Source organism: Solanum tuberosum, unplaced genomic scaffold, assembly GCF_000226075.1.
Source record: "Solanum tuberosum cultivar DM 1-3 516 R44 unplaced genomic scaffold, SolTub_3.0 scf00114, whole genome shotgun sequence".
In the NCBI taxonomy this organism is placed as follows: Eukaryota; Viridiplantae; Streptophyta; class Magnoliopsida; order Solanales; family Solanaceae; genus Solanum; species Solanum tuberosum.
The window spans coordinates 1098625-1108636 of record NW_006239038.1 but is presented as its reverse complement, the minus strand read 5'-3'; the positions used below and the strand labels follow the sequence as shown (position 1 = coordinate 1108636).

At 36.1% G+C, this 10012-nt stretch overlaps 2 protein-coding genes across 3 annotated transcripts in view; both read right to left on the bottom strand.

Moving 5' to 3' along the window:
• LOC102603402 (kinesin-like protein KIN12B) overlaps nucleotides 1–2897 on the bottom strand; it is an 8685-nt gene extending 5788 nt beyond the window's left edge. The window contains exons 1-7 of the mRNA XM_006349834.2: nucleotides 2449–2897; nucleotides 1292–1429; nucleotides 1023–1106; nucleotides 768–893; nucleotides 620–679; nucleotides 476–529; nucleotides 284–376 (exon numbers count right to left, since the gene is read on the bottom strand). Coding sequence (XP_006349896.1) covers nucleotides 284–376; nucleotides 476–529; nucleotides 620–679; nucleotides 768–893; nucleotides 1023–1106; nucleotides 1292–1429; nucleotides 2449–2802 — 909 coding nt within the window. The 5' untranslated portion in view covers nucleotides 2803–2897. The remainder of the gene's footprint in view (nucleotides 1–283; nucleotides 377–475; nucleotides 530–619; nucleotides 680–767; nucleotides 894–1022; nucleotides 1107–1291; nucleotides 1430–2448) is intronic.
• A 1479-nt stretch (nucleotides 2898–4376) lies between these two features.
• LOC102603067 (cycloeucalenol cycloisomerase) lies at nucleotides 4377–9772 on the bottom strand. Of its 2 annotated transcripts, none has more exons than XM_015309779.1 (9): nucleotides 9613–9772; nucleotides 9245–9383; nucleotides 8904–9046; nucleotides 8100–8183; nucleotides 7417–7458; nucleotides 6821–6931; nucleotides 6453–6644; nucleotides 6234–6331; nucleotides 4377–4781 (listed from the first exon to the last, which is right to left on the bottom strand). In XM_015309779.1, exons 2-9 carry the CDS (start codon nucleotides 9249–9251, stop codon nucleotides 4598–4600), a joined length of 861 nt encoding a protein of 286 aa, XP_015165265.1. In that variant the 5' UTR covers nucleotides 9252–9383; nucleotides 9613–9772; the 3' UTR covers nucleotides 4377–4597. The 2 variants fall into 2 exon arrangements, with proteins under 2 accessions (XP_015165265.1, XP_006349895.1); XM_006349833.2 differs by having other exon boundaries at nucleotides 9632–9772.
• Nucleotides 9773–10012: the final 240 nt, after the last annotated feature.

Genomic DNA, 10012 nt, shown 5'->3' with positions numbered 1-10012 from the left:
GGGGGGGGGGGGGGGGGGGGGGATTATGATTAAGCTTCCTTGTCAAATGCGTTGCTATTGCAGTAAAACGAGTTAATGATTTAGTTTAGTACGAACAGCAGTAGAACTTTATCATTTATGTTACTGCACCTAAGCAAGTTTAATTGCCTAAGTGACTTACCTGATTCACATATTCACTTGGCTAACTGTTATCCTATACTGGTCTATTCTATCTGGCAAATATAGTCATGCCTGCATTACAATATGTCTAACAGTTGAATAAAATTATGGAAGTAGTCTGAACCTTCATCAAAAGCTTTGTCACATCCTTCATGGAGGACACACATTCCTCAGTCAAATTTTCCACATAAACACCTGTTCTGACATCTTCCCTGATCTGAAAACAGAAGCCAAATTGAAAATCCTTATCAAATAAGTAGAACTAAGGATACAGATAATGCATACAACACACTTTATATTGTATTTCTTTTTATACCTGGAGATTTTTTTGACTAGGATCCAACAGATCAGTGATTTGTTCATTGTATATCTGTACATCATTAATGTTAATAAAGATTTAGACAACTGCAAATATTGACTTTGTTTCACGTTAAAACCGACTAGGTCCAGTCAAATTAACCTCAAGAAAAGAACATCGACACTGATACATGAGCTGTTTGTCAGCATGCTTGATTTGTTCCTGAAAAGAAAATGCATGTATTATGGAATCACATTATATACAACATATCAAATCCAGGAAATATAGGATCACAGAGACAACATGTCACCTCCTCAATACGCTCAAAAAGCCTCTGAAAAACACGTGGAGCTAAGCCCTGTTGATCAATGGTCAAGTTTTCTTCCAACAAGGCGTTGGCTGGTCCCCAAATTGTATATGTCTTCCCACTACCAGTCTGAACAATTCAATTTCCAAGTCATATTAAATATTATTGGGACATGTGACATGTCAAGCACAAGAAAGAACATTTGAAGTTGTGCAGGCATATTTAACATATAGCAGGAGGTTTTGGGGCTAACATTACCTGCCCATAAGCAAATACTGAGCTGTTAAACCCAGCAAGACAATTCTCAACAACAGGAGCTCCCACGTGCTGGAATATATCAACCTGAAAGGACAGTTAAGAAGAAGAGTCAAGTGCATGTCACTCTTTCATTATTCCTCTTTAAGGTATACTTGTTATATCAAAGCAAAGAACAAAAAGGAAGGATGAGGCATACTTATCTGACTAAAATACAGTACTCAATAAAGCTATTTCCTCTTACAAGCATAGGTTAACAAGTTATTTTTTACCTGTGTTGATTGCGTATCTGCAATAGAATCAAATGTAAAAGTATGCCCAGCTATGGACAAAGAATCATTAGAGATCTTCTGGACAACAACTTCCCCCTCTTCCTCATCCTTGGTTGGCGGCCTCATCCTCACTATGACCTGATTTAGATGAGAAAAGTTAAAGGAATCAATATGTGATCTACAAGTACTAGGCACTTGGACAATGCCTGTTTGAACCAATCAAACAGAGGGTAGAATGAGGCACAATGAGTCAATGACAGACATAACAGAGTGGATCAAATACTATTGGAATAAACAGCAAGCCACTATTGATATCAGCAAACCAAGCCACTCTCAGCGTTTTAAAATTTCAAATGAAGGCATATAATTGTATGTTCCTATAAATGATAACCATTGTCAAGATTGAAATAGAGAACGAATATTTCTAGTTTACTTGTTCTTCTACAGGTTCACCCAGCAATCAAGCTAAAGAAGACATAAATGATAGGTGATCTCTTCCTCCAAGTGTTAAGGTACAACCTCCAAAGCAATCAGTAAAACCATTCCTAACAAATAGCAGAAATTTAACCAAAAAAAGCCAACAGAGATCTATCTTAATCTCCAAGGGAAAGATCAAGTAGAAACAAAAAGATAAGTACCGTGCAGAAATAGTCATAAAATTCAGCATGGATATAGAGGATTCATATAATCAACCCTAGCTCATTCAAGATTGATGCTTACACTTGAGCCGGAGCTCTATCAGAAACAGCCTCTCTACCTCCTAAGGAAAGGGTAAAGTTTGCACACACTCTACCCTACCCAGACCCTGCTTGTGGGATTACACTTTACAGTATGTTGTTACTGTGGTGGTTGCTCAATTGATTGATTGTTTGATTGTGATAATCAATTTAGAAGCTCTCAGAGAAACTAATAAATCAATCACTTTTAGGAGATCCTTAGATTACATTTCTCAGAAGCAATTGACCACAAAAAACAGAAATTTCGTGGAATTAACCAACATAAAGCTAAACAACATCAACTATCACACTTCGATCGTAAAAAAGTCGGATTTAGCAACAGGAATCCTCCATATAACAATTCACCTCTACTTGAACCAGTTCCATTCGAATTCAAAAACAACAACAAGCAAAATGAACGTAATTTCCTCAAAATGTTACCTTTACTCCAGAATCAGAAGATCCAGCAACTAGATTCTCAGTACCAACAGACTCCAAATTAAGCTTCCGTTTCAAACTATTCGAGTTAGGCGGCGGTCGCGGAGGCAGAGGACTCTTATTCTTCAAACCAACTGCCGGCGATGAGCTCAGATCTAACGGATGATACGGCGGAGGAGCATTCTCTTTAGATGATTTATGCTTCCTTGTACTACTACTGCTAGGATTACTTGGCGAATTCGACGGTTTCTGCTTCAAAAGGCTAGGGTTTGGAGATGACGACGGCGGCATTGTAGCTCCGGCAGCGTCGTGATTCTCCCTTAAGATCGTGTTTCGTTGTTGCATATAGTGCTTCATTTTGTATTTTCTCCACAGAAATGGTGAAGATGAAGAAGAAGGAAAGGGAGTGTTAGGGTTCTGAGGAAGATGAAGTAGCCGTTGATGGATTTGAATTGAAATAAGAGGGAAATGGAGGGGTGGGGTGGGGGTGGGGGTAAAGGTATAGTAGATGACTTAATTACCCGATCCACGTGACGTGGACATAAAAAAATAGTTCACGAGGAAAGGATTGTGTTTTCATTCCCGATTTGATGTGGGATTGAGTGTCACACTCTCATCTACTCGTATCGATAGGGATAGGGATCTATCTATTGTTGGATTATCTGATCTGGCTATGATACAAGTTCAAACGAGGCAAGGTTGACTTAAATGTTATGAATTTGCCTAATTTAGATTCGAAATTTAACTTTTAAAGTTAGTTAAGTCCACCATTCATTTTTTTTCTTATATTGAAATTGAATCATGATGATTTTTTTTATTTCTTTCGATACACTCACATTTGAGTTCGATTAATTTAGATCTGCACTACGTAGAGCTCATTCAGAAAAAACGATTTCTACTAAAAAAAAATTGAGATCTTTGATCAAGAGAGAAACAGTCGCATCTGATGCACCATATCAAGAATCCTGATGATAACTAGTAAATGAGAGACATTTAACTTGACAAATACATAGATCTAGTTCATTTTCATCAATTTTTCATGTGACAATCTTTAAAATAATGTCATTTCAAGACTTTTTAATTTATATCAAATGAATAACCTCAACTTAACTAATAATTCTATTATCTATAGTGGTTTTTTCTATAACTTTATATCTAACTGAATTTAAACTAAAGTTACTAAATTTCATTGAATCTGTAAACTATACTCTAACTCCGTCTCTGCTTAGAGATTGTATCACGTTGTAGGATTCGAACCCGAAATGATTATTTAATTGTTATATGTAGTACCTTTTATAAATGAATTTGTTCTGGATCTGAAAATGGGAAATAAAAAAAAATATTACAGACAGATCAGATTTTTAAAAATGCATAATGGGTCAACAACAGTCCTTTTGGACATTTTTTGTCTTTAATGGTGAAAAGCAAATTGCCAGAAAAGCATTTTATACCAAAAGCAAGAGCGTAGTCAAGAATTAAAATTTACAAGTGTTCGATCACTTAGATTTAAACTAAATTTATTAAATTCGATCAAATCCGTAAACCATACTCTAACTACTAGAAGTCTTGGTAATAGTCAACCTCATGTTTATTTTTAGAATACAAAAAAAGAAGTCTGTTATATTTGGGAATCAAGGTCATTTTTTTGTATAATTATTTTATTTTAATATTTGATTTTAGTATTACTTGATGTTTCATTTACTTGAGGTATCATTTTTTTTTTAGTGTTGCTACTATTTTTTCTTCTTCATTGTTTTCTAACCTGGTTTCATCACTATTGTATTTGCTTTACATAGTATATGTTTTACTTGAGCTAAGAATCTATCGAAAACATCTGTAAGGTAGGGGTATGATTTGCATACAGTCCTATGCTTCCCAGACTCCACTCGTGGGATTACATTGGCTATGTTGTTGTTGTTGCTACAAAGAAATACATAGAGGCACCAGTTTCATAGAAGCTACTAATAAAACATAGTGTTCAGAAAGAGTACAAGTTAAACATCATTCTGAGAATGTCTAAAAGTTGGTAAGAGTACAACAAGGGTTCAATCTGATCATAGTCAACACTCAACAACATTTCAAGAAAAGACTCTGAACATCTGTGATTTTACAGAAGGTGTTAACTTTTCTGAGTCTCGTGCTTCGGAGTCCTTCAAGATGTCATGGCAAACCATGGGAGTCCTGATTGAGGACATTGTTTGGTTTCTGGCACCGGAACAATGGAACCTAGACTAATGCGCCATAAGTCGAGTAAGATGGTGACTAGCATTGCAGCACCCAATGCATCAATGGACACTCTTGGCAAGTCCCATGAATCTCCAGGTTTCTCATCAACCCTGAGCATTAAAGCAAGCACCAACCCAGAAAAATGATTAGTAAGAGATCACAGAGTAAAAGCGTATATGGTTCTGGACCACGATGATTAACGACGATAGTGTAGACATGCAGTACGATGCACATTTAAGGTTAGATCACCTAATCTTGGTTTAATTCCACAAACGGTTACACCCAAGGAGAAAACTGATCAGTAAACGATCACAGAGTAAGAATGCATTAGGTTCTGGACCACAATGACTAACGACAATGGTTCAGGCGTGTAGGATGCTAGACATTTAAGGTTAGATCACCTAATATTGGTTAAAATCCACAAACGGTTACAAGGGTGTTAGATCACCTAGATCACTTTTTTTTTTTTTTTTTTTTTGATTTGCACCGGGTGTCCGAGTCTCTTTGAGCCCCGACTAATCCCGGGGGTGCACAGGCCCTCGGCAAGGAGTTTCCCGCAAGTGCACCACGGTTAATTCAGGTTTTACCCAGTCCGATGGCCCTCATAAATTGTTTGCACCCAGTGGGTTTCGAACTTGAGACCTTGAAAGGGAGCAAACCCCAAGGCTCAAGTCAATTGCCAGCAGGCCAACCCCTGAGGGTTATCACCTAGATCACTTTAGAAACGCACTTCCAAGAGCAACGGTTTTTCGTTGATTTTTTCTCTTTTAACAATAGTGAAGTATAGAAATTTACCAATCCTAAACAAGTCCAGTGTGAAATTTCAGGATTCTATTGTCAAACAACATCAACATTTCTGAAAGCGCCTCAGACGGTTAATAAAACAACTTAGACCACTTTCACTTGTAGCACACCTTATATCTGGAAAACTAGAGTAGACCAAATCTCACTGGCAACTGTCAAATTGCGTTGAAATATTCATGAATAGCCCTCTAGAAAAGATTGAAGAGAGCTACTAGCACCACTAAAATAAAGATTAGATGACTTTATGAAGCCCTTTAAATCTTTACAACAACGTCAATCAACTCAATAATGCACTCATCTGTTTCGGCCTCAAAATTTATTTGCAAGGTCAGTTGGCCAAGAAAATCTTTGAAGTATAATGAGCATCTCGCTGCTCAACAAAAACTGAGGCAAGCTTAACTTGAGAACAGATATTCTTTCAGCAAATTACATTTTTACCTTTAAATCTGAAACCTTGTCAAAATACATCTCATAGAACTCGATCTTCCTCCAGCATTATCTACCTTGAGGCAATTCTATGGAATATTGTGAAGTATGTTTAACTCAACTAGTCGGTGGAACTCATCCACCTTGTGTAGTACTCATAATCTTTACATATCCTCATTTTCCACTCTAGTTTAGTACTGATTTGACTAATGCAATCAAATGATAAAAGTTTGAAGAAGTTTATTAAACGACATTGGAACGACGCTGTAAATAAACCTTATCTGCACTAGCAGAACTTCAGGGGCAGAAGCTACAGGGAAAGAAGTTCTTACCTGAAAAACATTGGATAGCTTACAATGAAGTAGATCGCATAAAACAAGGAACCAACTTTATACATGACTGCTCGGTCCACGAAGTCATAGTACGGAAACTGCATAGGTCAGAAACAAACAAGTGATTCTTTTAGCCTTATTCATGCATCTCAAAGGAATCTAATAAAGCTATATACCCTTAAGTAAGATATTTCTGGACTCCTACAATTGACCACTTACATTGGAAATAGCTAATGTCTCCAGATAAGCTATAAAATACGCATATGCCAGAATCCACCCAGCCTTGAAAGCCCATTGAATATTCTCGGGTAAATCAGCAATAGCATGCTGTAGTCTACGAAGGGTCATGTTTGCAGAGACATGGTAAAACAGGAAGCAAACATGTGCTAGAAGGAAAGTTGTGTGGGGTACCTGCAGAGAGTCGCATTATATAGCTTTTGCCAATACAACAACAACATGCCCAGTATAATCTCACAAGTGGGGTCTAGGGAGGGTGGGTATAGCAGACCTTACCCCTACCTTTGTGGTAAAATGAAAATTCCAAGTGAAGAACAGAGTCAAACGAAAAAAATTAACAGATGGCTTACATTATTCATCTTCCAAGATGGAAATGTATAAGAAGCCCCCAAAACTGTGAAGAAATAGTGGGTCCAAAAGTAATTCCCAACGTAAGTGAAAATTGCTATCCAGAGATTAGCCTGGAATAACAGCAAACCAATAGTCAGCTCAGAGAAGCACCAAAAAGAATTCTTAGAGAAAGAATCGTCAAATTAGCGACATTTGTAACAAGGAAATTTCTTGTCTATGCCACCCTATTCAACTAAAGAATCCACAATAGGAGTTTCATTAAGAGGTCATTAGAAACTTCTAGCCAATTAATCTGTGCCAATTTTAGTAATTTTGTCTATTAGCACCAATGCTGATAAGGGAGCTCAGATACCATAAATCAAGAAAGATAACCCAATTTCACAATCTAGGGAAACAAAAACTGTTTTTTCTTGTGTTCTTTATTTTTTGTCACTTATATTTATCTTTTCTCTCCATGAAAATATTTTCCGAACTGAGTCTACTTTGGTCAATGTGTCATATGAGAATTAAATCTAGAAACAAATCATAAGAGAGGCTTATCGATGGGTCCTTCAAATTGCAGACAAGTAATTGATAATTCTTCAAGAATACTTGCCTTCACCCAATAACGATCCTTCCAAGCAAGGTTCCTGTCAGCCTGCAAAAGTTACATGTAATAATAAACCGTCATGTGACTAGTTTTGTGAGAAAATGCTATAGAGCTATTTTTTTTTAACTATACAGATCGCACTAGTTATATCATCAAGAATAGACATGACGAAGTTGCACTCAAGAGCTTGGCTAGTTACAGGAAAAGGCTCATCACTCAAATGCAACAGTTTGCACATGAGAATTTAGACTCGTAAAAAATCGTTTTTATCTCCTACATTAAACATAAAAGTTATGAGTATTTTATCTCCTCCACTAAGCACAAATCCATAATGACCAAATTGAGTAGTTTGATATGAGAAAAGGTGACAAAAAGATAACTGGTAGTAATTTAATTTTTTTTTTAAAAAAAGGGAATCCCGGTGCACTAAGCTCCCTCTATGCGAGGGGTCTGGGGAAGGCCCTAGCACAAGGGTCTATTGTACGCAGTTGTACCCTGCATTTCTGCAAGAAGCTGTTTCCACAGCTCGAACCCGTGACTTCAGGTCACATGGCAGCAACTTTACCAGTTACGCCAAGGCTCCCCTTCTCTGCAGCTCATTTGAATAAGCCACTAAAAAACTTTTACAGGTCTGGTTATTAAATTGTTGATTCATCACCAGGGCTTCAGTAGTAGGAGACAGAACTCACCTTTCCGACAAATATCATGGGTACAATTAAAGCAGGAAGTGCAGAAATAAGCCCCACCAAGAGGTATTCCCACTCTGTGAAATCCTGTCATAATAAGTCACTCTGTTAGTTACAAATGAATCATATGGAATATCTTAACAAGAGACAACATAAAAATTCACTACATACAATCCTCTCTCACGCTTTCTAGTTTAATGTAACGGAAAATAAGGATGATCCATTGTTTCTTGCATCATTCCCCACAAGCAAAACTAGAATCAAAGTCTTCAAAAACATCTGAAGTTTCAGAATTTCAAGATGCCTCATAGAAAGCTACAAGGTTTCATTAATTTTCATCATAGATTGAAACATGCAAAATTAATGGCTTCTCATAAAATTTTGCATGTTGCTCCTTTATCTTCCTCTTTCTATAAGCAATATTACAAATAATCTATCAGTCAAGCCTCAATTGCAAACTAATCTAGTTTGGTGGTACACATCCCCGAAATACTCCACTCTATCCTGCCCCATTAGGCAATAGTAATAAGGAACGTTCACTTCCCTTTACACGGTCCTCTTCTCTGATTTCCCTAATTTCCTTCCCCCTCATAGAAAAGACAACTTTTTTGAAAATCAGCATAGAACTAAACAAGCACATCACAAGGCCACGGTTCAAACATACAAATACAATCTCCAACCTTCATAAACTCACAAAATCTCTACTACATTTGTGAAGATGTAATTATATAAACAAAAAGTGTTTTGTCTCTTAAAGATTAAGCTTTTAGATGAGATGTTCAATCAATTCAACGACATGTCACACACCTCATAGAGCTTGAATGGAACCACAACACCAAGGCACAAAGTGAGCCAAAAGGGAGTGTAAAGCAGAAAGAACACTTCACCCCATCTCTTGCTAGGGTTTTGAGCTAACCACAGACTAGGTGTTGCACTATTCATTTTATTACCTGGAGAAATCACATTCCATTACATAAGAAACATTAACAAGAAAAGAACTTCCAAAACAAGATAAGTTGCGCGGACTCTTCAACTTTTGATTCAAATTCTCCAAAAATACATACTTTTGGAGAATCCAACACACAAAAATGACATTTTTGAAGAGTCCAGGCAACATAGATCCCAAGTAGGTAAATCCAAGAACTCACCTTTCATTTGTCTCCACACCTCAATGAGCTTCCTCCTCACTCAAAAATTTGAACTTGGAGAAAACCCAAGAGTATTTATAGCTCAATCACAAACTAGAACATGCCCATAAACTCATAAGCAAATCCAAATGTGAATAACCTGAAACCCCATTACAAAAAACATTCCAAGAATCAATCTTTAGTATAAAAACATCCAAGAAAGCTAAAACTAAAGTTGACCCACAAATTAAATATGCATATTACAACAAAAAAAATAAAAAGGTAGGATTTTTATCTACTATAATTATAAATTAAACCCATTACAAGAAAAGAAAATCAATACCCTTTTCAAATTAAGCATCAAAATATAGAAAAAGTTGAAAAAATACCTAAAATGAGTCCACTTACCTGTAATGATTGATGAAGAAGAGAGGTGAGAAGCAGTCAAGCAGAGTTGAAGAGAATAATACAGCAGAAAAGAAAAGGACAATCTACTAGAGCTATTTAGTTTTTCTTATTTTTTATAATATAATCTATAGTATTTTTTATGTTTTTTAATCTGTAAAAAACAGCTCAGTTTTTTAGATTAAATTACAAAAGAGAACTAGTGGATCTGCAGATTCTGGACAGCAAAAATAAGTGTTACTTTAGTTTATTTCACGTTGATATTTATGCCTTTTTATTCTGAATATAATAAATAAAGATTTGAATTTATATAAAATTAAATTAGTAGATATATATATTTTATATAATATAGTACACATAAAATATGAATTACCATATCCTATA

Bases quoted from the DNA above. Each gene is read 5' to 3' on its own strand.
- LOC102603067 (XM_015309779.1), bottom strand. The intron at 6,645-6,820 runs GTAAGCCATCTG...GACTCTCTGCAG, and splicing joins CATCTTGGAAGATGAATAAT to GTACCCCACACAACTTTCCT. The intron at 6,332-6,452 runs GTAAGTGGTCAA...TGACCTATGCAG, and splicing joins AGACATTAGCTATTTCCAAT to TTTCCGTACTATGACTTCGT.